General features: G+C 36.5%; 6 protein-coding genes across 8 annotated transcripts; 2 read left to right on the top strand and 4 right to left on the bottom strand.

Annotated features, from left to right (window-relative positions):
• Nucleotides 1-279: 279 nt before the first annotated feature.
• Nucleotides 280-1,481, bottom strand: LOC111480796 (50S ribosomal protein L31, chloroplastic-like). The gene is made up of 3 exons (XM_023125962.1): nt 1,475-1,481; nt 937-1,124; nt 280-829 (listed from the first exon to the last, which is right to left on the bottom strand). Exons 1-3 carry the CDS (start codon nt 1,479-1,481, stop codon nt 500-502), a joined length of 525 nt encoding a protein of 174 aa, XP_022981730.1. The 3' UTR covers nt 280-499.
• A 466-nt stretch (nt 1,482-1,947) lies between these two features.
• LOC111480873 (glucose-1-phosphate adenylyltransferase large subunit 1-like) lies at nt 1,948-5,687 on the top strand. 2 transcript variants are annotated; one of them, XM_023126085.1, is made up of 15 exons: nt 1,948-2,038; nt 2,144-2,385; nt 2,458-2,580; nt 2,730-2,903; nt 3,001-3,093; nt 3,157-3,240; nt 3,349-3,404; nt 3,502-3,595; nt 3,695-3,880; nt 3,966-4,046; nt 4,157-4,243; nt 4,320-4,424; nt 4,655-4,761; nt 5,075-5,135; nt 5,372-5,687. In XM_023126085.1, exons 2-15 carry the CDS (start codon nt 2,155-2,157, stop codon nt 5,471-5,473), a joined length of 1,584 nt encoding a protein of 527 aa, XP_022981853.1. In that variant the 5' UTR covers nt 1,948-2,038; nt 2,144-2,154; the 3' UTR covers nt 5,474-5,687. The 2 variants fall into 2 exon arrangements, with proteins under 2 accessions (XP_022981853.1, XP_022981854.1); XM_023126086.1 differs by lacking the exon at nt 1,948-2,038 and having other exon boundaries at nt 2,045-2,385; nt 2,467-2,580.
• LOC111480874 (mannan endo-1,4-beta-mannosidase 7-like) lies at nt 5,610-8,428 on the bottom strand. Its single transcript, XM_023126087.1, has 5 exons — nt 8,011-8,428; nt 7,736-7,930; nt 7,162-7,284; nt 6,335-6,528; nt 5,610-6,234 (listed from the first exon to the last, which is right to left on the bottom strand). Exons 1-5 carry the CDS (start codon nt 8,323-8,325, stop codon nt 5,778-5,780), a joined length of 1,284 nt encoding a protein of 427 aa, XP_022981855.1. The 5' UTR covers nt 8,326-8,428; the 3' UTR covers nt 5,610-5,777.
• A 1,367-nt stretch (nt 8,429-9,795) lies between these two features.
• On the top strand, nt 9,796-13,478 carry LOC111480972 (ornithine carbamoyltransferase, chloroplastic-like). Of its 2 annotated transcripts, none has more exons than XM_023126218.1 (5): nt 9,796-10,283; nt 10,755-11,089; nt 11,951-12,082; nt 12,180-12,455; nt 13,130-13,478. In XM_023126218.1, exons 1-5 carry the CDS (start codon nt 10,073-10,075, stop codon nt 13,310-13,312), a joined length of 1,137 nt encoding a protein of 378 aa, XP_022981986.1. In that variant the 5' UTR covers nt 9,796-10,072; the 3' UTR covers nt 13,313-13,478. The 2 variants fall into 2 exon arrangements, with proteins under 2 accessions (XP_022981986.1, XP_022981985.1); XM_023126217.1 differs by having other exon boundaries at nt 9,796-10,289.
• A 264-nt stretch (nt 13,479-13,742) lies between these two features.
• LOC111480489 (auxilin-like protein 1) lies at nt 13,743-20,345 on the bottom strand. Its single transcript, XM_023125559.1, has 9 exons — nt 20,173-20,345; nt 19,645-20,060; nt 15,570-19,056; nt 15,398-15,464; nt 15,152-15,249; nt 15,004-15,069; nt 14,823-14,912; nt 14,565-14,741; nt 13,743-13,967 (listed from the first exon to the last, which is right to left on the bottom strand). The coding sequence occupies exons 2-9, from the start codon at nt 19,992-19,994 to the stop codon at nt 13,929-13,931; spliced, it is 4,374 nt and encodes a 1,457-aa protein (XP_022981327.1). The 5' UTR covers nt 19,995-20,060; nt 20,173-20,345; the 3' UTR covers nt 13,743-13,928.
• A 3,569-nt stretch (nt 20,346-23,914) lies between these two features.
• Nucleotides 23,915-24,795, bottom strand: LOC111481065. The gene is made up of 4 exons (XM_023126372.1): nt 24,663-24,795; nt 24,465-24,583; nt 24,247-24,380; nt 23,915-24,096 (listed from the first exon to the last, which is right to left on the bottom strand). The coding sequence occupies exons 1-4, from the start codon at nt 24,712-24,714 to the stop codon at nt 23,964-23,966; spliced, it is 438 nt and encodes a 145-aa protein (XP_022982140.1). The 5' UTR covers nt 24,715-24,795; the 3' UTR covers nt 23,915-23,963.
• Between the last annotated feature and the right edge of the window lie 1,695 nt (nt 24,796-26,490).

The raw sequence follows: 26,490 nt of genomic DNA, 5'->3' as shown, positions 1-26,490 counted from the left end.
TTCCTCTCATAAGCAATTCAGTAGCAGAAAAACAAGACTGCCATGAAGTTGCCCAGAACTTCAACAATTCCTATTATAATTTCTCTATAACTTTCTTTCCCTCTATGAATTTTCTTCTTTTTGATATCAATTCTAAGCTAAAACTGAATTCTTAGCCAAATTACAAAAAAATTCACTGAGGAAGTAAGCATTTATATATAAGCTCTCAAGTTTTAAAACCCAAATAATGATCAAATGGGTATCCAGCTGAATGCCAGAAAGAAAATTGAACAAACCAAGAACAGGTCTACAGCAGACCCATCAAACTCTTCGTCAACAATGAGCATTTAAAGAACAGCGAGGCAATGCAAGGCAATTGACAGAAACAAGCGGTTGAATTCAGACAAATTAGTTTCGATTGTTAAAAATTACACAGATATATGATGCAATAGAAGAACCAAAAATCTCAATATGCATTTGAATTTAACTTGTTACCAGGCTAATTGAATTCTTTAGTCTTCTACTTCTTCTTCCCTTTGCCGCCGGATTTGCGTTTTGTGGGCAGAACGATTTCACCTTTAAGGACAGGAATCTCCATCAACTGCGACAGCTCTCCAAATTTCTTGCGGAATTTCTCCACCTGATCAGCGTCTACTAGCAGGGCGGAGCGGCTGCCCAAATAGAACGGGTGATTTCCCGACCACACATCCACGGAGTACTCTTTCTGAGTCCCACCGGTCGTCATCACCAGTTCTCCGTTGCAATAAACCTTCGCATCCTCGTAGAATTGGGGATGAACATCCTTTTTCCGGCAGGTCACCACCGGCCGGTAACGTCTCGCTCCTAACTCCTGGAAATTACACAGAAATTTAGGGCAATAGAGATGAACAGTCACCATCTTCGGAAAATTGAGAAGTGAGAAAACGGAATTGAGAAGTGAGAAAACGGGGAAATTACCTTGTTCTTCGGCGGTGCGATAGCCGGAGAAAATGACCGTTGAAGGAAGGAATTTGTTAGGTTGAGCGCCATTGCTGCGGTTGCGATGAAGAGAGGATAAGTGGGAGGAAGAACAGATGGGGAGATGAGTTCCTCTTCACTCGCTTTTCTATTTTGGGCCTTCCAGTATTGGGCCTTAAACTTTGACCCTGGGCTTCAATGGGCCTAACCATCAACCTGAAAGATATTTAAACATTAATAATTTAGTTGGATTAGTTGAAATGAATTAATTGGATAAAATGAAACATTTATTAGTCATAATTTTTTTCAGAAGATAATAAATCTCAAGGATGAAATTTTATTTTTTTTAGTTATTAAATTAATGATAATAAATGATTACTAAATAATGCTCATATTTATGATTGAGTTAAAATAAAAAAAAAATCGAAATAAAATATAATTGAAAATTAGTAATGGCCGCATAAAAGAAAACTTTAGGTGTTATTTGATTTGATGGTCACGTGATCTCCACTGTCTTAAATTTGTGGAGAATATCAACCGTCCATTTCGTTTGAAATTTGTGGTCAACAATTTATATTCTTCCTCTGTTTCTGATTTTCTATATAAATGTCGTGACTGTGGGCCGTACACCTCACAGTACAGGCTACCGGGTCAACAGTTTTAATGCAATTTTTTTTGGGTAAAATTTCAAGCAAAAGTTTTCTTTAAAAAAAGTCAGTTTTTTATTTGTTAGTTAGATGAGTGTTTTTTTTTAATTTTAAATTGTTAATTTATTCCCAAAAATTTGAATTTAATTAATAGAAAATTGGATCAAGAAATTGCGAAAAAATTATTCATTTTATGAATATGGTCAGGGATTCTTCAAGTTATAATGAAAATTAAAAAGAAAAAAAAAAAGCTCAATTTAATTTCATAAATTAAAATTTTTCAAGAACAAATAATTTCAAAGGCCAATCATATTCTTTCTTTTTTTAATTATTTAAAAAAGAAAAGAAAAAAGAAAAAAGAAAAACTATTTGTCACAACAGATGAGTATAAGAGGCCAAGAGAAATGCTGAGCTGACGAGTTGGTCCGGACTCGGCTCTTTTCTGTGAAGATATCGTTAGTTAGAAAAGATCCGATATATTTCTGATTTTTTTTGTTCTGTGATTTACTCAGCATATTCAGACTAGCTAATCGGAGAACGTACCTTTTCTTGATCTCCAGTTGATCGGACAATGGATTCGTTTGGCGTGACCTTGAAGGCCGATAGCATTCCATTTCGAATCAGCGGTCAGTGTGGTTGGAATCAACGTTCCGTGCTCTGGGGAGAGAGTATTCGAAGATGCAAACAGATGCAGATGAATGTGCACCCGCGGAATAATCCTTCTTCTCAGACCTGCGCTACAAAGCTTAAACCAGGAGTTGCTCATTCTGTTCTCATGTCAGATATCGATGAGGAAGCAATGGTACATCGATATTGTTGATATTCATAAGAGTATGAACTTTTACAGGAATTTTGACTCCAAATTTGGTCTCAGATTTTACAGGCTCCCATATTGGAGGCTCCAAGAGCTGATCCGAAGAAGGTCGCTTCAATCATTTTGGGCGGAGGTGCTGGAACTCGCCTGTATCCTCTCACCAGCCAGCGATCCAAACCTGCGGTAATTTCCTCTTAACAAATCGCTAATATCTTGAAGGATAGCTGCATAACCTTGAAAGCATTGTTGATTGGGGGAGACGTTTAGATGGTTATAATAGATAAGAAGCCATTGATCCAACACAGGATAACGAATTAGTGCACGACTTGCAGGTTCCAATTGGAGGTTGTTATAGGCTGATCGACATACCTATGAGCAATTGCATCAATAGTGGCATCGAAAAGATATTCGTTCTAACACAGTTTAATTCATTTTCTCTCAATCGTCACCTTGCTCGTATTTACAATTTTGGAAATGGAGTGAATTTTGGCAATGGATTCGTGGAGGTATCATGACTGTTCTTCCCATTGTTACAATCTATACCCCTGCTTAGCATTTGTGTTAATCGAGCTCAATTTCCCGATTCATGTTTGAGACACACAGGTTCTAGCTGCCACTCAGACTCAGGGTGAAACCGGAAAGAAGTGGTTCCAAGGAACTGCCGATGCTGTCAGGCAATTTATATGGTTATTTGAGGTGGGCCCATAAGATCAGCTTTTTCAATGTGTAAAGAACGTTTTGACCATTGGGTTTCTGCAGGCTGCTAAGACCAAAAATGTTGAAAACATTCTAATTTTGTCGGGCGATCACCTTTACCGGATGGATTACATGGATTTTGTGCAGGTATAATGTTAAATCATAGCTAGTTTGTAGTTGTTCGTATCATTTTTTTGCACAAATTTTTGTTTTCGTTTGATTCATTGGGGCTTTCTGGTTGTTTTGAACGTGCAGAGACATATTGACACAGATGCAGATATTACAGTATCATGCATACCAATGGATGATAGGTATGCCTTTCTTTCGTCGTGGCCGCCATGATCTTATGATTATTATGATTATATTCTTAAACTCTTAGATATCCATTATCGCTTCGGTATTTTGCAGCCGAGCATCAGACTACGGTCTCATGAAAATAGATGATACAGGACGCATTCTACATTTTGCAGAGAAACCAAAGGGATCTGACCTGAAAGCAATGGTTGATAACATTGATGCAATTAGTTTATGAGTCCTGTTCCTATGGGGCGCCAAATCTTTGTCTGATTTTGTTTTCAATCCATCATATATTATACTGCAGGAAGTTGACACGAGAGTTCTAGGACTTTCAGAACAAGATGCAAGAACAAATCGTTATATTGCATCAATGGGAGTCTATGTATTTAGAACTGATATTCTACTAAAGCTTTTAAAATGTACTTATCCCTCATGCAATGACTTTGGCTCAGAAATTATTCCATCGGCTGTTAAGGACCACAAAGTTCAAGTGAGATCCATTTAGATAAAGTTTTGTGTTTCATGAAGAGGAAGGCTTTTGGTGATAATAGAACTACGTTCCCCAATTGTTTCAGGCATATCTATTCAATGACTACTGGGAGGACATTGGAACCGTGAGGTCATTTTTTGATGCCAACTTAGCTCTAACGGAACAGGTTGTATCCAGCTTTCATGCTTATTCTCAAGTGTAATGAATGCAAGGTCTTTCTCCTAACACAAGAAAGTAGTTACTTAAGCTGATGATTAGTTGTGTCTTTTCATGCAGGGCCCGAAGTTTAAGTTCTATGATCCAAAGACTCCATTTTATACATCACCTAGATTCTTGCCCCCTTCCAAAGTTGAGAAATGCAGGGTAAGATATGGAACTCAAATTTGCTCTCTGCATCATCCGTTTGATTCTTGTATAACAAAAGAAACTGTATTTGCAGATTGTAGATGCAATAATATCTCATGGTTGCTTTCTCCGAGAATGTAATGTTGAACACTCCATCGTTGGTGTGCGCTCTCGATTGGAGTACGGTGTGGAGCTTAAGGTGAGCCATTCCCTCCCTCCCAAAAGGATACAAGAAGACTAAATGCAGTTTCAAAAGCTGGTTGGCTTAAACTTGAACTAATAAGAGAACTGGCCATGCTGATTTGTGATTGTATAGATATATTGCTCCGAATTAAATTCATAGCAGCTGTTTGTTACTTGCTGTTGTCACATAATTTCATGTCCTGAAAAACCTTTATAATGTTTGGATTGGTTGGTTTTGCATTCTAGGATACTATGATGATGGGTGCGGACTACTACCAGACTGAATCTGAAATTGCATCTCTGCTTGCCGATGGAAAGATCCCAATTGGCATTGGAGAGAACACCAAAATCAGGTAATATGCAAAAAAAAATGCGAGATCCCATATCTGTTGGATAGAACAATGAAACATTCCTTATAAGAATGAGAAAACCTCTCCCTGGTTGACGCGTTTTAAAATCTTGAGGGAAAACCTAAAAGCTTGGAAACATCCTTAGAACCTTGAGGGGAATCCCATAAAGGAGAGTCCAAAGAAAACAATACTAGGCTTGACTATTAAATGATGCAACCCTTTTATTAGTTAAATATAACCATTACTTTATTATCTCTCACTGATTATCGTGAAATTATTCGGATTCGATCTTGTTTCTGACTCTTTGCAACTTCAGGAATTGCATAATTGACAAGAATGCCAAGATTGGAAGAAATGTGGTTATTGCAAATACTGAAGTAAGTATAAATTTTATACTCTTTAAGGATGTTTGGCTCGTAGTTTTAATACGTTAAAGTTTAGGAAGTTTAAATTGTTTTTATCTGTGGTTGAATTTGAACAAAGAAATAAGCAACAAAAACCTGAGTTTGGTTCAAGAGCTTATTGTATTCTAAGAATTTGCAAACTCTCCAAATTATGAAGCTATATGATAATGGTATCTGTGCTAAACAAAGCGCGCTTGTAACTTTTTCAGGGCGTTCAAGAAGCTGAGAGACCAGACGAAGGATTTTATATAAGATCCGGTATCACAGTCACATTGAAGAATGCGAAGATAAAAGATGGAACCATTATTTAAATTCCAATGGCAGCAGCCTTGTGGTAGTCAGGCCAAGAGATAGGTGAGGGTTGAAAATGAAGCAATTGCTGGAGGTTTGAAACCTACAATTCTCAGCAATGAATAATTGGCGTAAATACTTAACTTCTTTTCTTTATGTAAAATGTAGAAAGCCAAAATATTTCCTAAGACAACTCTTGATTTCAATCCTTATATCACAAGGCACCACATTCAGTATTCAAAGCCATTTAACCATCAGCTTTTGGATGAGCAAAAACTCTCATTTCTTAACCTCACAACTTATATTAAGTAGTCAATATTTTGCTTAATTTCCAGGACTGTTGTTGCCTCCCTTTAAGGCCTTCTCCCACTCTGCTCTTCCCATCTCCTTTGCTCTCTTCAACTTCTCAATGTTCCTGAGTCTGGCATACATCTTCCTGATGCGAATCAGCCTCTTAGACTCCTGAGATATCAAATTAGCAGTCGACGGGTTCTCGCTAAGTATCACTTCGTACCCGTCTCGAAAAGAATCCATTCCTTCAACTAAAAGTTGCCAGAACAATCCGCCCACAGCTGCACCGCCGCCTCGAGCGGAGGAGTACACAGTTGAATAAACAGCATTGTAAAGCTGATCCCTTTGATCAGAGGCTGAGTTCTTTGTAGATTTCCCAAACTCAGCAAAGAGAACTGGCTTGTGCAGAATGTTCTGTGCATCTTGGATGTGTTCATTGAGCCAAGTGTCTAGGAATGAGAGCTGATTCTGATTAGTTGAACCAGTAAGCCTACAGACATCAGTAGAAATCACCCATTTCATTTCTCCTAATGGATTGAAGAAGTGAAGAAGTGAAGTGAAGTGAAGAAGGGGAGGAGCTTTATTGTTACCATTGATCAGGATATGAGTGGACTGTGGCAAAGTCGATTTCAGGTATCTGATTGTTGGCAATGAAATCAGTTCCCACTTGAAAGTTTGTATTCCCTTGATTCCTTGATTGTCCATAGAACCCTTCCAAACCAGCTTCTAATAAGTGCTTCCCATCTATTGATTTCAAGTATGAACCCATTTCTCTAATCCACGCCTGCCCCATTATTTCATACATCAAACCTCTTAAACATATAGACTCACGATTTTAAAACGCGTTTATTTAGGGAGAGGCTATCGCACCCTTATAAAGAATACTTCGCTCCCTTCTTCGACTAATGTAAAATCTCACCAACCCTTTAAGGGCCTAGCATCCTCGCTGACACACATTAGTTGGAGAGGAGAACAAAGCATTTGTTATAAGGGAGAGTGTGGATTAGTAGTTCCCTTCTCCAACCGATGTGGGATCTCACTCACCCCCTTAAGGCCCCAGCGTTCTCACTGACACATTAGTTGGAGAGGGGAACAAAGCATTTGTTATAAAGGTATGGATTCGTTCCCCCTCTCCGACCGATGTGGGATCTCACTCACCCCCTTAAGGCCCCAGCGTCCTCGCTCGCACACATTAGCTGGAGAGGGAAACAAAACATTTGTTATAAGGGTGTGAATTTGTTCTCCTCTCAGACTGATGTAGGATCTCACCCACCCTTTTAAGGGCCCAACGTCTCTGGCACACATCAGTTGGAGAGGAGAACGAAAAATTTGTTACAAGGGTGCAAAACTCTCCTAAACTTGGACAATATATATTAGCGATGAGCTTTAACTAAGAAAAGGAAAATCTAGAGAGAACCTGAATTGTGTTCCCCGAAGGATCTGAAAGACACCTAGGCTCGTTCATGAGTTCCCATGCCATTATGGTTGGATCATCTTTATAAGCTACTCGGGTGAAGCTGTTGATTCTTGTCAAAATGCTCTAATATACAATATGCATTCAAACAAAATTATCAATATTCATAAATTAAAATCCATAGATTAATATAAACTTTTTGCATATTAACTTTCCAAAATGATTATTTCAAAATACACACTAATATTATTAATTTTAAAAACACCTTAAATATTTTAAAAAGAAAATAAAAAATATTTTTACATCGAAAAGTTTTGATATAATCTATAAGATATCAATAAAAGATTTGGATTTTTTTAAAACTGTTTTTTTATAAAAGTAAAGGGTTTCTAGAGTTGAGTAAAAGTAAAAGTAAAAAAAAAATCATAATTACTCCCCTCTGTAAATGACCTGTTAAAATCATTCCCAACCACTCCAACCAGCCGTTTCATTTTCACCAACCCCGCACAAACAAACCCCTTTCAAAGCCTCAATCAACGAAACAAAAGCGAAAAGGATGATGGGTTTGTGAAATTACCTTAATATGATTCTTGTACAGCCCTTTCACAACAGGGTTACTGAAGAAATCATCATCCGATGATATGGACTGCCCCTCATCCCTCGCCCACTCCACATACTGCCTTTTCCCTCCCATATTCTCATAGTTGTTCACCAAACTCAATATCAATTTAATCCCATATTTCCTCGCCTCCGACACCGCAAAATCCAAACCCTAACAAAACCATGTCCCATTCAGCATCAAACACAGACACTACAACGCAAAAATCAAAGCAATCGGACCATTTTCTTCACCTGAAACATCTTCTCATTGTAGCTGCCGGGAGAGTACTGCAAAGGGCTGTCTCCGCCGTCGCTGAAGGCCCAAGTTCTGCCAATGGAGAGCCCATGCTTGACGGCTTCTTCAAAAGCAGAGGAGACCTTGTTTCTCTGCGATGGGTCTGACCCGACGTACATTAGCCAATACGCATTGAACCCATTGGCGTAAAATGGGCTTCCCTTCAGTATCAGTTGCTGCCCTCTGGTACTCACGAACCCATCGTCTGCTTTGGCTCGAACCAGAACCAGAACCAGAACCAGAACCACCAAAACCGGACTCCAAAGCTTCATCTCTCTGTTGTGGGTCTGCTAAGAGTGAAAGTGGAATGGGGTTGTCATTTATTAAGAGCTTCTAGGGCGGCCTGGAAAGTGGAGAGCAGGCCCTCTTCTCAACTTTAACTGTCCGCTGTTTCTTTATTATTTTCTTTTCTTATCAATATTTTCACGGTTATGTTGTTGCCATAAGAGGTCGTGTTGTGGGCCCCCCATTAATTTTAGGAAATAATTGAATCCCCATCTTTCTTTAAAAATAAATTTAAAAAATCCCACAAACGACGAATCATTAACATTTAATAATATATAAACTATTTTTTTTAAATTATAAGAATCAAATTTGTAACATAACGTAGTTTTTAAAATTTAATATACATATTTGACTTTTAATCGAATTTATATACCTTATTAAATTTAATAAGAGTTTAAGTGAATTTGATCTTATTTTTAAAATAGTGGTTTTTATTTATTTATTATTTCCTTATTTGGACTAAAAAGAAAAATATTACGTTAAACTTAATTTCAATTCATGATTTTTTTTTTTAATATATGTATATATCATTGGGTTAGGTAATAGAGTGTGGGAGTGAGCATTTTATTTTATTTAAAATGTAATATTGTAAATTATTTATTTTAATGAGAAAAAGATTATTTTTCAGAAAAAAGGCAGCCATACACGTGGCAATATTACATTTGTGGCTGAGAGGGATTTGTGCGATTGATTGTATGGTACGAAAAGAGAATGATAAATAAAATCGTAGCCGATTTTGTACAATAAATAAAAAAAAATTAAAACATCATAATCTGAGGATTATTAAATTATTAAAATGGGAGAACAAAAGGGTAATAAATATGGGTGAATCGGCTTTCACCGCTCAAATCGGGACCGATTACATTCAGCCGGAGACCGGTTGCCCGTTCTTTATTGCAGATCCGGGTCGGGTCGGGCGAGAGCAATTGTTTTTTTCAACGATTTTAATAAATATTTATTTGTGTGATTCATATTTGATTCGTGATAATTTAAAACGGTATATCTCGCCTAATAATAATAAATACCTCTAATTTTTATGCATTATTATGTTAGGTATTTGATTTTTAACCATGATTTTTAATTATATAATGATATATATATATATATTTATCTTTTGGTCATATGAACATCGAGATGAGCTAAATTGATATAGTATTGTTCTCTCTTGTGCTTTTTTTTCACACGTACGATAAATTTAAAGTTTTAATATTATATGTTTGAAATTAGTCGCTAGTTATTAGTAATTGGTTGGGAACTATCATGTTAAAACAAATTAAATAATATTGTATTATCAAGAATAAATCCGAGTAAAAAATAAAACAAAATAAAATAGCAACTTTTTATTAATTATTTTATACTCTAAAAAACAAAATAAATCGAAAAGTGTGTCTTTTTTTAGTTTGTTTTGTTCTTGAGAAATGTTATTATTATTTATTTTTATTTTTGATGTAACCAGTGACTATGCTCACTTTGTTGATTCCGAAGCCGAAAAGCCATAAACACAAACATGAATGAAGCATAGAGAAAGGTCATTTCTTGGAGTTCGCGGACAAATTTTTGAAAGCGATATACATTTCTGTAGAAAAAGGTTGAATACCTTGGAAAAGTGAAGAGTGTGAGAACCAAATCAATCGAGGCGAACGACATTGACGGATTCGAATTCTTGCATTGCTCGTTCAAGTGGAATTGATTGCTTAGCGAAACTTCCGATAATCCACCATTTCGTCAACAGCAATGGCAGCGATTTGCTCTCACTCCATTGTTCAATCGGAGAAAAGCGCCCTCCCGACTCACTTCTACTCCAGTAGGAGTTTTCGGCGATCGGTGAAATTTTCCGGCGGCCTTTCAGGATTTTCTGTCGCTTCTTCGGCTAGGTTTCCTGCTCGTTTTCCTTCAATCACTTGCCAAACCTCTGCAACTTCCCCTTCTCCGGTTGTATCAAAAGGTGTATGTATGTCTCCGATTTAACTTCTTGTTTGCGATATTATTCCTATAATTTTCATTTCGACAAAGGTTATTACGGTTCTTGCTATGACTTAGAAGTTAGGGCTTATGGACTGTGAGTGTTGGTGATATTTATATTGCTCTATCGCTGTTATTATGTGGTTCGTGAAGTTGGATAAGTCGTACTTATCAGACGGTGTATACGCCTTTCTGTGTGCATGGTATCTATCTGTTTGGATGGTGCTCTGGTAAATGCGAGACGTGAATAAATTACTCTTGAACTTGAACCAACTGATTTTTGACGCTGGCATTGGCGATATGCGATGGCTGTCTCACTGGCTTGAGAACAGACTATAGTGCTTTTTCCGTCCACTTTCTCAGGGAACAAGTTATTGGAAATGCAAGCAATTCAATGAATCGACTGGTGTATGCTTTTAGTTGTCTGACTATTCTTTTTTGTATTGTTTATCAGTGAAAGCAGAGAAGAAGGATTTCCTTCACCTCAGTGATTTTGATAAATCCACCCTCATGAAGATCTTAGACCGTGCAATTGAAGTTAAGGCGCAATTGAAATCTGGAGATAGGACATTTCTCCCATTTGAAGGGAAGACAATGGCTATGATATTTGCAAAACCATCCATGAGAACCAGAGTTTCATTTGAGACTGGTTTCTTTTTACTAGGGGGGCATGCCATATATTTAGGGCCCGACACTATCCAAATGGGAAAAAGAGAGGAAACTAGGGATATTGCTCGTGTTCTGTCTCGATATAATGATGTCATCATGGCCCGTGTTTTTGGTCATCAGGTATGAGGGCCAATTTATTACCTTCTTAGTTCCAAGTGACAACATAATCTGAGATTTAATGAAGCAAAATAAGGGTGGTTGAGATTTCGGCTATTGATGGTGGCTTGTGAAAACCTTTTTCTAGCTAAATATGGCTTGATGATGTTTCTTTTATTACCTTATATTTCTTGTAAATAACCTTTTGACTGAGTTTTTCTAAATAACAAAAACATTGTGAAGCATTTGTAACAACTGCTTAAATCTTCTTCGCAGCAGACCCGTACTAGTTATTATTTCAGCTTTTACTTGATACAATAATCAAAGGAATTGAAGTTTTCTTGACATTTCTTTTCTGATAGATAGCTATTTTGAATTATTCATCTATGATTGAGTGAAGTTTATGTATCTGTTGGGATGAAGTCACCTGTTTACAATGTTGTCTGGATTGTGGAACATTAAGGTGGGAACCATTGGCCTGTTAGCATCATTTTATATACAAAACTACAGTCATTTAGACACAAGTTTACTGTGATGTGTATCTATTCACGTAGGCATGCTAAAACTATCATTGGTAAAATACCGAACACAGCTAGAAATGGCTCCACCATGGGATGGACGTGTGAGGAGGAAGTAGTCTTATATTTAAACTTCTTTTCTCTTTGGTGGGTTTCTATTTGGGAAAATCAATAGCAAATTGAAGGCCAAGTACTCCTAGCTATCCTAAGAAATAAGGGAAAAGGTGTCGAATTTCAAGTTAACTGGAATGTAAGCAATCTTGCCATATACTTGTGGACTGTGATTTCTTCTGTTTCATTAATCCGTTGCAATGATTAATAGTTCGGATGTCTCTCTACTGGTCGTCATACTATCATTTTGTTGCAGGATATTCTTGATTTAGCAAAATATGCAACCGTGCCTGTAATAAATGGCCTGACGGATTACAACCATCCTTGTCAAGTAATGGCTGATGCACTCACTATGATTGAACACATTGGCAAGTTAGAAGGAACTAAGGTTTGGTTTTCCTCATTTGTGTTTCGTTATAGTAGAAATAAAATATACTTCCGTTATATGTCTCAAATGAATTGAGCGGATGATGATGAAAATTTAGGTTGTGTATGTTGGAGATGGAAATAACATGGCGCACTCGTGGTTGTTGTTGGCATCAGTTGTGCCTCTCCACTTTGTTTGTGCCTGTCCTAAAGGTTTTGAGCCGGATAAGAACACAGTTGAAAAAGCCCGGCAGGCTGGAATTAGCAAGATTGAGATTTCCCATGATCCCAAGGAAGCAGTGAAAGGCGCTGATGTTGTGTATTCAGATGTCTGGGCAAGTATGGGACAAAAAGAGGAGGCTGAATATCGGCGTAAAGCGTTTCAAGGCTTCCAGGTACTTGTTGAAGCATTTTCTTTCTAATGAATGCACTTCGAGCTAATTAATTTTGTCGATGAAGATGTTACTAAAAAAAATTGTTATTGAAGATCGACACTCTCTGATGGTCCGGCTTGTTATTGAATTATCTGAGCTTGATCTTTCATGCTATTACTTGGGATGGAAAGTTTAGAAATAGCCTGTTGTCTACACTTTTTCTGTGCTGAATACCAAATGGTTGGTTTGTGCTGAAAAACTGTAGTTTCATTCCGATGTTTGTTGCACAACAAACTCTCTGGCCAAGTATATGCCTTCCCGGACCCATCCAAACTCGAACCTTCCCCTTCCAAACATCCCATAGTTAATTACTCCAGGTTGTCCTCCCTCTGCATTTGTGATCTCTCGGATTCAATGATGAAAACTTCCCCAATGAATTGTAATGGTATAATGTCCGATTCCGGGGAACTTAGCTTAGGTTACGAGAAGGATTAGATAACTACTCATGTCGTGGTTCTTCTTCCACTCCTATATTGAAACTGTGATGTGTTCTGTGACACTTAGGGACCATATGCAAGACTAATCATTTGACAAAAACAATGGAGAGCACTGGTCGTAGTTATTTTTTGATCTTTGGGATGCATGTGGTATACCTCATCAGAGCTGCAATGACATTGTTTGCGTTATTGATACAGGTTAACGAAGAGCTCATGAATTTAGCAGGTTCAAAGGCTTATTTCATGCATTGCCTACCAGCAGAGAGAGGCGTAGAGGTGACAGATGGGGTAATTGAGGCTCCCAACTCCATTGTCTTTCCACAAGCTGAGAACCGAATGCACGCACAGAATGCTATAATGCTTCATGTTCTTGGCTTATGATTGTGTCCACCACTTAATGGAAAATGCCAATGCATGTTTCAATAATAGTATGGCTGAGGTTAGCTAACTTATGATTCTCTACCATTTTTTGTACTGTCTTGTTTTTGCAAACTGGAACCTACTTTTTGCAGTACAGTTTTAACTTTTGCAGCTAGTGTTTGTCATAGCCGCGAGCTCCGTTTTGCAATTCTCGTCTAGTTTGATCGTATATTTAATAATTAATCCTTTTTTTAAAAGAGAAATGGTCTAGTAGTTTACATAGGTTATGTGTAAAATATAAGGTGCGGCATCTTTTTAACAATTGGTCACGTTAGCAATAGTATACAATAATTGACAGATAAATAAGGTTATAATTTTGATTATCCACATTTGTTGAACTAAAATGATCAGATATAATTATATATATATATATATATATATATATATATATATATATATAAGATTGACAGTCAACTTACACTTCCAATATTGGTTTTTGTGACCAAAAGGTCTCTCGATGACAGATCGAAAGAATTGTGTGGCTTTTCCCATCATAACTACCATAAAATGATATGCAATGGTTACAAACATGATAATGCTCATGCAATTATAAGGAAATCTAGGTTGATCGACTGCGTTATAATCGTTCCTCCATGTTGAACTTGTTCCAAGCAGCCTGTTGATTACAGATTTGGAGTTAGCAACTTTTGAACTCAATTGCAAATCTAAATAAAATAGACTCCCGCTGTGAATTTATTTTAAAACCTATTATGATTTAGAATCGCTTAAACTCAGAAATAATGGTCTCAAAAATAGACTAAATGATCACCTAAAAGACTGGATTTAAATTGCAAGTCTCAAAAATAGACTAAATGATCACCTAAAAGACTGGATTTAAATTGTAAGGGCCATAGACTAAATGATCACCTAAAAGACTGGATTTAAATTACAAGTCTCAAAAATAGACTAAATGATCACCTAAAAGACTGGATTTAAATTGTAAGGGCTTTTGGGGCTGGTAACCATTAGAACATGTTCGTTCCAAAGTGATTTTAGAATGACCAAAAAAATCACTAAAAAGGGCACGAAGAAAGTAATCTTCATCGTAACAAAATCACTTTCAAGCATGTTCCAAAATCACTTTCAAGCATGTTCCATGTTCGTAATTCTTACTTGTAGCTCAATAATTTTTACCAAATTCCTAATTTAAAAAATAACAAACATAACCCAAATACCAATATAGGTTCATTCAAGTAATAAATTTAGCACATACCTTCAAAAGATCAAAAACCTTCTCGCATACGTACTTTTGTGGAATGCTTGCACCCCGTTGCTGCAATTTGTCAGGGTGGACCGAAAGAGTTGCCCTACGGTAAGCTTTCTTGACAGCAGCTGTCGTGATAATATCTGTTAGAGGGACTGGCTGCCACCCACTGTCGGGCCCGAGGATCTGTCAACATAATAAGCAGTTAGGTTCTGATCATAACATCAAAATCAGAGAATAACAATAGGGCGCTCAATTTTAGCTTACATATTGTAGAGTTGAAAGCAATGCACGCAGATTTCCCTCCTTCCCACTTGACCACCGTTTAACTTCAGCATCTAGACCTTCTGCTAGTCTCTGTTACAAACAGAAGATATGGGCACTGTTAGACGACCTATCTCATAAAATACTAACTTACTCCTCCAAACTGTTAAGACGTGTAAATTACATTTCTCTCTTCCTGTTCTCTCTGTCCGAGAATGTCACGAATATTCTTCTCTGCAAGAGCATTCGCCTGAAATGGAACAGAAAAATTGAATAAAATGTGGCCATCTGCAATCAAATTCTGGATAGTTCACAGTTTGAACAGAACATACCACACGCTCAACCGTTCGTTGATGCCTCTCCAACCTGGCTTTACTTCTCTGTGCAGATTCCCCAGCAGATCCCACCTCTCTCTCTGACGCGTCGGGACCTATATATCGAGTGACAAGTTGTTCAGAAACCACGGATAACAGTCACCGGAACAAAATAATGATCCCTCCATTTATCAAGTTTTCATACTGATAATAGCTAAATCTTTAAGCAGTTTGGCCAGAAAGTACTTAAAGCACATAACTCACCTCCAAGGTTGAATGAATTCGCATGCCTGAAATTGCTGGAAGAACATTGGCCTTTTGGTTGAGAGTCCTGAATGTAAGTGCTTTTCGATGTTAATCACAATCATGTGCCCCTTCAATTGTTTCATGGACAATAAAAAACATGGAGAGGAGGATAAAAAATAAAAGTACTCACATTAAATGAAAAGCTCTTCTTTACTTTACTAACTCCAGCTGCACCATTTAGTTTTTCGGCAACAATCTTGTCAGCCAGATTTCTCGCCTCGGAAATAGCCTTTTCGGACATAGCTTTTTCTAAAGCACGCTCTCTTGCCTCAGCAGTAGCCATTTCAACGGCAGCACGTTGAGCTTTTAATTTGGCTTCCTTTGAATGCTTTTCGGCAGAAGGCTTAGGATTTGCCTCAATGGAAGCCTTCCTTGGGCGTTCACGTGGCTCGGCCATTACTCTTCGACGAGTGTCAGCAGAAGCTCTCTCGGCAGCAGCCCTCTCTCGGGCTTCTGCAAATGCTCTTTCACGAGCCTCACGAATTGCTCTTTCTACAGCTAATCTCTCCCTCTCTCTTTCCTTTCCTTTTGCTTCATCAATTTTTCTCAGCCGATCCTTTATCACTTCAGCATCTTTCTCAAATTTCTCATGGAAGACCTTCTCCTCCTGCATTAATTGGGGCGCTTGATGATTCTCCCCATTTTCTAAGATACTTTGATTTGTTGAGTTCTCAGCCAACTCCTCTTTAGGTTGAGGCAAACCATGAGCTTCTGTCTCATTGTCGAATTTGGATTCAATCCCTGCTTCTCTCTGCATGTCAGCATTAATTTCTATTTCACCCATTGTTGGGGTTGTTCGATGATTCTCGTTTTCTGTTACCTTCTGGCCAGTACTAATCTCCTGTTCTGTATTTTCTAAATTTTCTTTTCTTCCTGAACTTCCAGGCGAATCAGCTTCCTCCGAAGTTTCCAAGTGAACTGCGTATTCCAGCTCTTTGTCAGACGTGTCACTAGCTTCCATTTCATCCTCTGTCATAATTACTCGATAACTATCCTCACTTTCTCCTCGAGTTTCACATGTTTTGATGTCATGAACTATTTCCGAGTCCATGTCAATCATGCCAGATTGACTACTGGTTCTAATATTGTTCTCATCAAATTCCAACTGCATTTCATTTTTCAAAACATAAAAAGTTTCACTTTCTTCTACTTCGATGGTTGCTTGATGGTTCTCAGTTGCTCCTGTATTTGCGGTTTTCTCCACTACCTCTTCACTGATTTTGTTGTCATCTATCTTTATGCTAGGTTGGTTACCTGCTTCAGTATTATTTACATTACTAGGTATCTCTTCTTCATTTGAATCGTCATCATTTTCTTCAATAATTGAAACTTCAATTTTCTCCATATTTCTCTCAATTCCTCTAAGTTCAGAAGCCATACCTTCAGCATTTTCCAAACTGCAAAAGATTGAGGACCAGTTCACAGATGCATCATGTTGCATTTGCTCTAATTTCAAATCGATTAGACCAAAATCTAACCCACTTTGGATTGAAATGGGGCTTGCATTTGAATTTTCCATTTTGACTCTACGTTTAAGTGCATCCTCTGCCATAGAAAACAATTTAAAAGGCAATCTCTCCTCCACGTCACCCTCCTCAGTAATTGCCTCAGGTTCATTATTCACAACTTCCAAGGCAATATTAGCTAACTCCATTGAATTATCAATATCCCGATATTCAGGCTGGTCGGTAATCACTTCTACCCCTTCCATACTAGCTATGAAATTATTAGCATCCTGATCTTCTGAGAGGTTATCACATTCATCCTGCTTACTTAAACCATCTTCTAGTTCAATTTTATTCTCAGTATTCAGATTGTCTGGCGTTGCTTGTACGATGTTCTCGTGTACTGCACATTCACCAATGTTTATTTGTCTTTGAACATGATGTCCAATCTCATTATTGCGCAAATGAAAAGGAAGCCCTTCAATCATCTCATCATCCCGTTTGTTTTCTTGAAGTTCTTCATTTCCTTTTGATTCAACATCTTCTAGCATGTCTTGAGCTTCTTCGCCATCATGGAAGACATTGTTACAATTTATAAATCCTTCCTCTTCGTTAGATTTATCTAATATCTTTTCAACATCATTTTCAATTTGGAAGGCATTTGTTTCTCCCTCTTTTTCTTCTTGTTGGCAGATAGGTCTATCTTTCTCCACTACCCATTGATGAGCCTTAACTTGGGTCTCCCTGTCCTTATTTACCCCCATCTCCCAGATTGAGAACTCCTCGTGATCTTCTGTTACTTGAAGTTCTTCCGGCAATTCCACACACTTTTCATGTTCTATGGATGCCTCAGCTTTCATTTCAGCTTCTAGCTGGTCTTGGCGACGTGTTATTTTATCTTCTTCCTTCCCAATAACACCTAGAACTGATTTTAGTTTGCTCATAAGAATGCCTTTGACTACACTTAAGTTTATGCCATTTTCCTCAGGCTCCTTAGTCTTATCGACTATTACCAAGTTATCACCATATTCTCCAGGATTCTCAGATGTTTCCTTTGATCCAATGTTTCCTTGCCATCCATATCTATTTGTATTGTCCTCCTTTCGAGGTTCCAGTCTTTTTGCCTCATCTTCATCAAAATGCCTAGGTTCATAAAATTGTTCTGTTGCATCTAATTCTTTTGCTTCTTCCTCCCTACAATCAACTTTTGTTGACTTCAATTCCACATAATTTGGTTCTATGGCATTTAAATTTTCCCTCACCGCTCTTTGAGTGATAGGACATTCTGCAGGTGATTTATCCTCCCTGCTATCAGCAATTTCTTCCTCTGAAGGATCCATTTTTCCATTGGTTTTACCAGCCACCTTCTCTTGGCGTGTGCTTACCTCCTTTCTCTCTTCAGGATTTAGGATCCTAGAAGATCTTGTTTTTTTATGCTTTTGAAGTTTGGCAGCTTTCTTTCTTTCCATCGACTCCTTGGCAATTTTTATACTTTCCTGAGCAGCATCAATTGCTTTTCTCAAAGCTGCAACTGAGGCAGCAGCAACTGGATTCACCTCAACTTCCTCCCCAAAATATGAAGGTGAAGAAACGTCATAAGAATCTTTAGAGTGTTCAAAAGTTTCAGAATTTAAACCAGTTGTTTTTCCTGAAAATGCATCACTTCTACCAAATTTAGGCAGAAAATTATGTTTCAGTGGAGTTTCAGGTTTGTGTACCCCTTGATCCACCTCATATCCATTGAATAACTTATCAGCTGAATCTGATCTAAACCAGCCAGTTCTGTTTTGACGATTAGTAGGATTATTTGATCTAAACGTCTGTTCACTGTCACCAGAAATTGGAAGTTCTGGCTTATTTTCCACTTCATTCCCAACTTTTTCTGGGTGAATATCCTTCAATTTTTCGGATGTTGGCATATCAGTTACACACATCTGCACAGGAGATTGTTCATCAATTAAACATGAAAAACCTGGAATGGCCTGGGGAAGAGCTACATGAGCTGTCTCTGTCGCATAACTTTTGCTTCCTTGGTTGATCTTTTGATATGACACGCTGAACTTCTCCATTCTATCAAATGGAAGAGATGATGCTTCACGCGTGGAAAAATTATTCTCCTTTTCATACTGAGAAGAATTTTCTGTTGCTGCGGATCCTCTTCCAGCTGAAGTCCTACGATATAGCAACAATGTACAAAGTTCACTAACACAAATAAAATCACCATGTTCATTGTTCCTTACGGTTTGTTTCCTCTTGTACTCAGAAGTGAGAGCAACAGAAAGAGAAGATATCAAAACGACCAACAAAAATTACTCCAATCAAAGGAATCGCCACCAGAACGTGAAGATGAAATTGACAGCACTCATGCCTATGTAAGGGATGAAATGCAAAAAGGCAAGAGGCTCGCTAAGTGGATGCCTTTATATCAGCGATCCATTGTGGTCGTATCAAGAATTCCAAATCAATTCATTCGAACTTTAAACACCAAATATAGTCTGATCCAACAAACGTCCGTTTTAATTCTCCATTTTCACGAGATAGGCTTAACTCTACATAAATAAATTTCACTCTACCAACTCCCTCAACAAAATAGGGAAATGAATTGTGCGATACGCGAGAACATTGGAGGATATTTCGGAAAAGAAATTAACAGATTAAAAAAGGAGAAAGAGAAACAGCTTATTAAATGGAAATCGCTCCGCTAACAATGAATTTCTACAGTTTCAAAATAGCCTGCATATTAAGAAAACAGTAGCTTACCGAGTTTCCTTAGAAAACGAATTTGCTTTGTTTGCTTCGGCCAGAAGTTCCTCATAAGGCACGGCGAAATTTAACTCATCGAAACCGCCAAAAATCTTCGAGTATTCAACCTTCGAGCTACGAACATCTACCGGAAACTTCTTGTCGCTCACCGCCGGAACATCAAGAATCGGAATCGAGGAAACTCGCGAACCGCCAAAAATCTCTCTGTAGTCCTCGACTCGAGCCGAGAAAACCGGAGCCCCGTGCTTCGACGGAGCAGAAAAAACGCCATCGTACGTCGATCTATCGTTGAAACTGCGAGCATTTGAATATTTCTTGTAGACAGTCGACGAAGTTCGATACTCCATGGAAGAGACAGTTTCTAGGTTCGATTAGATTTCTCTGTTGTTTATTTTCTTCTCCCCGGTCGTTCTCTGCAAAATAGTTTACAGAGTCAAAGAAGAGATAATGAAGAAAGCGAGTGAAAGAAGTTGCCAAGAAAGAGGGCGAAATGAAATGCAGTCTGACGGTGAAGAGGCCACATACTTGCTGACTAAACAATGGAAGCGGTTGAGTCACGATCGGTGGCCGGCAAACTGTCCGGAGAAGGCGGTCGGCGACGGAGATAGGCCGAAGTCACTTTCCGTCATATGTGGAATTTAATTGGCTTTTCTACTGTCAGGACTCACCGTGGATGTTTGTTCTTGTTGAACGTGTTGCAAATCGCGCATATCAAAAACACACAATGGCAGGATTGTAATTACGCTCGTGACTTTCGAACCTTTTGGGAAAAGTGACAAATTTACTGTTCTTACCACCAACTCATCTATAGCTGTCAAAAATCTACCAAACGACGTCGTATCACAAATTAGTTTTCGTGTCAATTTGCTTTTGTTACCACTGTGCATTCAAGTGTGCACAAAAATATTTAAAAACAACATATTCAAGTGCAAATTAATTAAATCAATTTATTTTTTAAAAATGATTTCAATATTTTAAAATTAAATAACTAAATTTAATAAGCAAGATAGAGTTCAAATTACTTTAAATAGTTTATTTCTACAGTTTAAAATTAATTTATTGCATAAGGTTAAATTAATATGATTATTTAGTATTTTGTTGGATGAATTATTCTTACTAAATTTAAGATTTATTAATTCGTCTAAAAATATAAATAAATAAAACGGGTAAATTAAATGAAATCTTTTGCTTTTTGTATATAAGTGTTTCGTGGATTTAGGATGGAACATTGAGATTTTAAATTAACTAAAACTACCCTTTTACAGTTGCTTGCAAGCCGTATATACCTTCTTTCCCCCTTTATTTTATTACCTAAAGTTTTACCTTAGAGTCTTTGACTGGGCTGTAACTGTAATAACGATTTAAATTTACTGCAATTTAATTGCCAAAACAGCCGCATTCACGTATTTTTGTTTATTTTATATAACCAGTAATAACGTGGATGTGAATACATTTACTAACCGGTGACGTGCATAGTTGAAATTAATTCGGAAAAGTGAAACTGCACAACAATTAAATAATAATAATTATTATTATTAACAAATGCATTTAAAAATAAGATAGTTTAAATTAATTTGGCATGCAACCGCACGTTTGAAATGACTTTAGATATTGATTTCAGACTTTTTAATATAATATGAATATAAACCTATCGATTATTTATGAATTGTTGTAATTATTTAAATCAACCGTATGCGATATAGACGGGTAAGAAGTTTAAGTTGTAATCAATAATCCGAATCTATGTCTCCCTCTAAAATGTGAGAGATCAACTGAGAAGATGACCTATCGATGGAACCGTTGGGAAATAAATGGGCCCACTGGGCCTCTTCACTGTTAATAATAGTTGTCAATGATCCATTGGTTCAATTATCACCAACTTTTTTTTTTTTTTTTTTTTTTTTTTTTTTTTTTTTTTTTTTTTTTTGCCTCCTTAACGTTCAAATCGATAATTAAATATAAATTAATTTTTGGCTCCAAAAGTGAATATAATATAATATAAAAAGATTTTTTTTTTTTTAAAAAAAAAAAGAGAACTGCAATGAATTTAAAATACTAAAATTAAAAAAAGAGCGAAATAAATTATTACAGTTGAATCACAGGGAATAAGCTTTTCAATTTGAAATGTGTTAGTTTTAAGCTTATTACTTTAAAAATAACCATGATAATTTTTTTTTACCCACAAATAAATAAATAAATTATGCGTTATGGTTATACCTTATTATTTTAAAAATAAAAAATAAATAGCTATCAAACAAAGCAATTTTGCTTTATTTATTTTTAAAAAATTAAGTTAAATTTTAAAAATCAAGTAAATTGAGAAAAAAAATAATCCACATTTGTGAATCTTTGATAAAGTGACTGGAGAGTAGGGTAGGGGCGAGGGGGTCAGGCATGGGGTCGGGCAAGGGCAACACCCTTTGACCTCGGCTTGAATTTTAAAAAATAAGGTACGGGGTCACGCGCCTATGAATTGATTTAATAATGGGGGCTTCTGCCTCTCCCAATGTGTAAATTTAAAGCAATCAATAAAAGCAGAGCGGCAGTGGTTGGTGGGAATGGGCATCGGCATGGCTGTGCCCGTTTCAGCTTTTGTGTCCCTCATTTCCTTTTGACACTACCCGCCTCCCTTAATCATCGTTTCATTCTTAGGCCTTTTGAGATTCCAAATCATTTTTTATAAGGATATAAAAATCTATTTATTAAATACATTTTAGAATGTGAGATTGACGGGTCAATATTTATTAGTGTTGAATGATAAAAGTCTCACATCTGCTAATTTAAGGAATAATCGTGGGTTTATAAACAAAAAATACGATTAAGCCCTTTTGAGGAAGCTCAAAACAAAACTATGAGAGCTTATGCTTATACCATTGTGGAGAGTTGTGTTCGTGGACTGTTTCAAATAATATCAGACCAAACAGTGTACTAACGAGGATATCTACCACCTCTCTCTTGACAATATCTAGAAACAAAAGAAATTATGAAATAAAGAGGTAATGAGACTTAATTTTAAAATTTTTAAAGGGTATGAGTAATTGAGTATGATGTTGAATTGTTTATTTGACCATAATTTTGCAGCCATGCAGTTAGATTTGGATGGAACGCTTTCATTGGGATTCGAGTAGCCAATCATGTGCCAACTTTGAGCACCACACTGCTTTTTTATCATTGGAGACCAAAATCCTGCCTCATCTTTCTCTCTCTTTCGTGTACTCCAATTTGAGTCACAATAATTTCTTCTTCTTCTCTCCTTGCTTTTCTACACACTTTCGAGAGAGGGTATAACAAGACGATGGTTCGTGTTTACAATTGACATCAAATTAATCTACATTATCAGTATACTCGTCAAAATGAGAGACAATTGTGTAAAAATAGAGATTAATAAAATACCCTAAACAAAATGATACCATTTTGAACTGTCGTTAAATTCCATGTTTCCAAGACGATAAAAAGTGCGTATTATTCTTTTATGCTCATAATTATGATTATAAAATTGTGGCGATCTTGAAAAGCGTAGCTGCCTAAGCATGGTTTCCCTCTCCCTTAAGTTAGCGTCTACATTTTGTCGGGAAAGAAAGAAGGGGGAACAAAAATCGTTTACATGGGCCTTGTAACGCAATTTGTAGGGCCGAGCCCATAACTGGCAATCAGGCAGTCTGGACGTTGAATGGGCCCAAAGGCCCAACTGAAAGAATTTCTCTAATTATATTTAAATATATTTTCTGAGAAATATATATCTCATATATGGCAGAACAGATATGTTTTACTTTTAGAAAGCATTGATATTATTATTAGGGTACCCTATCCTGTCTTTTCTCATGACGTAGGCACGCACCTACTGCCACTGACCAGTACCTTCCAGAAAATACGCATGGCCTTCTTATTGGTGGGCCCCACAAATGTTTATTTAATATAATATTATTAATTATTTTATAATGTTTGGTAATGCTTATGTTTTAATATTTTTAATTATTGCATGGAATCGGGCCCCTTTCTTTCCTTCTCAGGCGTGTCACTAATACACCTAATCTACCTCATGTCGGGTAAATTAATTATTAAAAACATTTTACATCCATTAATTTAAAATTTATATGTGAGATATTATTAGGAAAATAAACACACATTATCTCAATATGAGACTGTATATATAAAATGTCTAATATTTTTACACAATCCTTCCACGTCATAAAATGATTTAAAAAATTAAAAAAAAATTATAAACTGACCACTCGAATTCAGAAGAATTCTAATATAATTACTCTACTTATTTTTTCTTTACATTATCGGAACACGTACAAATCCGACCGGGTTTTTCAAGCACCGACTCCACCACGACCAAGTCTGGAAGCCGCAACATTGGCCACGTGGAACTGCGAGACGTAGCTGTTGCCAGATCCTTCAATCACAGGCGGTTCGTTTAGAAATGCCCAGTTACTTCTTCTCCACCTGATAAAACCGCAAGTTTTTGTCATAAACCCTCATCTTCAAACATTCCAATTATCATATTGAAAAATAAAAAATAAAAACACTTATTTAATCTAAAATAATAATTAGCTAAAAATGGAAATCAATTAACTAAATAAATAAATAAATTACCAGCCATTTTTCTTGGGCTTGTTGTCTAAGCTAGCTTCAGACTCCATGTCCAATAAACCCTTCCTCGTATTAAATGGAGGCACAGAGCTTGATCGCTGAAGATTATTTCCACCAAATTCCACCTTCTTAATTTCCTGCCAAAAATAAATAAATAAATAAATAAACTCAAAATTACAACATAAAAAGTCAGAAACACAGTTGACTTAACCAGACCGTACCTCACAGCTCTGAAACGGACTCAAAATGGCTCTAAGATGTTCTTCATGCAACTGTTTCTTCGTCTTCCAAAAGGCTTCAATCTCTTCCTTCGTCAATGACTTGTTCCTCCGGTGACTCACTGAAAATAATTACAATTAATAATTTCATTTAAATTAAAAAAAAAAAAAAAACTAAAATAGAAATTAAACTAGCTTTACCTTCTTCTGGGTCACTCGCCGGAGAATCCCAACCCGCCATTAAAGAACCCATCTCTCAAAATGCAAGCTTTTCTTTTCTCTCTTGAAATTGCTGATAATCTGATATGGTTTGTTATTACGAACAAATATATATATATATATATATATATATATGAATACACAAAATTGGCGTCTAGCTAGCAGTGTGTCTTTATCTCTTGGCTCCGATCTTATCTAAAACTTTTTTTTAAATAATTATTTTTTTTAATGTTAATTGGTTGACAACGATAGGTTTCGTCGGTGTTTAGTTTATTAAATTTAAAAATCCGGATTTTTTTCTTAGAGCCCACAGATTTCTGCGCCGGTTTGGTGGGTTTTTGGCGTTGACTAACCTGAAACTAAGAAATGGAAGCTTCCTGACTTTGGTCATTGCTTATCTAAATACACGTTTACCTGATTCATCAGGGTTCCGTGCTGCTTTAATTTTGAAGCCCATGGGCGAAACAGGCCCAATTCGTTGTTTTGGGCCCATATTGTGGATCTGTTGATGGATTCTGGACCGATCAATGTGGGCCAAGCCCATGTTTGATGCGTGCTTAGTTGACTCATTTTCTAAATAATTTTGTAATTGATGTTAGATAAATAATTAATTAAATGTACTTTATTCCTCAATTTTACATAGCTATTGCTCTTATTAAAAATCAATTAAATTATTAATAAATTAGTTTAAAAATTAGTAATTTAAAGTTATACTTCTCATACAATCATATAAACAACCCAATTTATTTATATTTTCAATTTTGATATTTTTAGAGTCAATAAAAGTCTCGATATCATTATACTTAATAATATGATATATATAAATAATCAATTAGTGGTAATGATTTAATTATGAAAATATTATAAAAATGTGAATAATTGAACATAAATTGTGAAAAAATAGTCACATTAGGACAGCTATGTTAAATAATTAGTTCCATTAGATTGAGCAATTGAATCGGTGAATGGCGACAATGATAAAAGGATGGAAGGAAATCTATAATGGGTGGGCCAAGGGGACTGAAAGTGGAAAGGAAATAATGGGCCCAGCCCAATTCAAATCATACAAGAAGAAGCCGAGAGAATCGGGTTGGCCTAAAACGGTCACGAATTAATAAATTAATAAATAAATATATTAAATTACTATACATTATAGGTTAAAAGGGAGAGGACAGAAGGAAAATGGCTGCTTCCATTTTGATTTTGTGACGTCATATCTTTTTATGGTGCATGAAAATATATTTAATGTCGGATTATCATAATATATCCTTATTTTTTATTTTTATTTTTTGTATTCGCTTGGAGCTGTGTGTTTGTTTGGTTCACCTTCTAAACCCATACACAACATCGACACCCACCAAACCCTCCACCTCAAATATGGCTTCTTTCCCTCGGCCTTCTTTCTAAGTTCTTCATAGCTTTTATTTTTTTTAATTATTTACTATTTTGAAAATTTAAGAAAAAATCAAGGGTATTTGGATAAATTTAGGAATTATGAATATTATAATCTTTCTAAAATTAGATTAAAAATCTCTTACGTGGGGACCACACGGTCGAGGAGCCTCGTGGATCCTGATAAAATCAAGCTGGCATGCACTAGACCGGCCGGCTCAGTCTCACGTCGGTTAAAAACTAACATCATTATTATTAATAAGAAGAGTAGTAATAAAATAACAATAATAATAGTCGTGAAATTAATCTGACGTGGCGTACAGTAAGCACTGGCCTGCACGTGCAATTGTGGCTCCCTTTGCCACATTTCACGTACTTTGTCTATTTTCTCATTTATCAATTTTCAACTCAAATCTCC

Source organism: Cucurbita maxima, unplaced genomic scaffold (genome assembly GCF_002738345.1).
Source record: "Cucurbita maxima cultivar Rimu unplaced genomic scaffold, Cmax_1.0 Cma_Scf00006, whole genome shotgun sequence".
Classification (NCBI taxonomy): Eukaryota; Viridiplantae; Streptophyta; class Magnoliopsida; order Cucurbitales; family Cucurbitaceae; genus Cucurbita; species Cucurbita maxima.
Note: the sequence above shows the minus strand (reverse complement) of the source record. Positions and strands in the feature narration are given on the sequence as shown.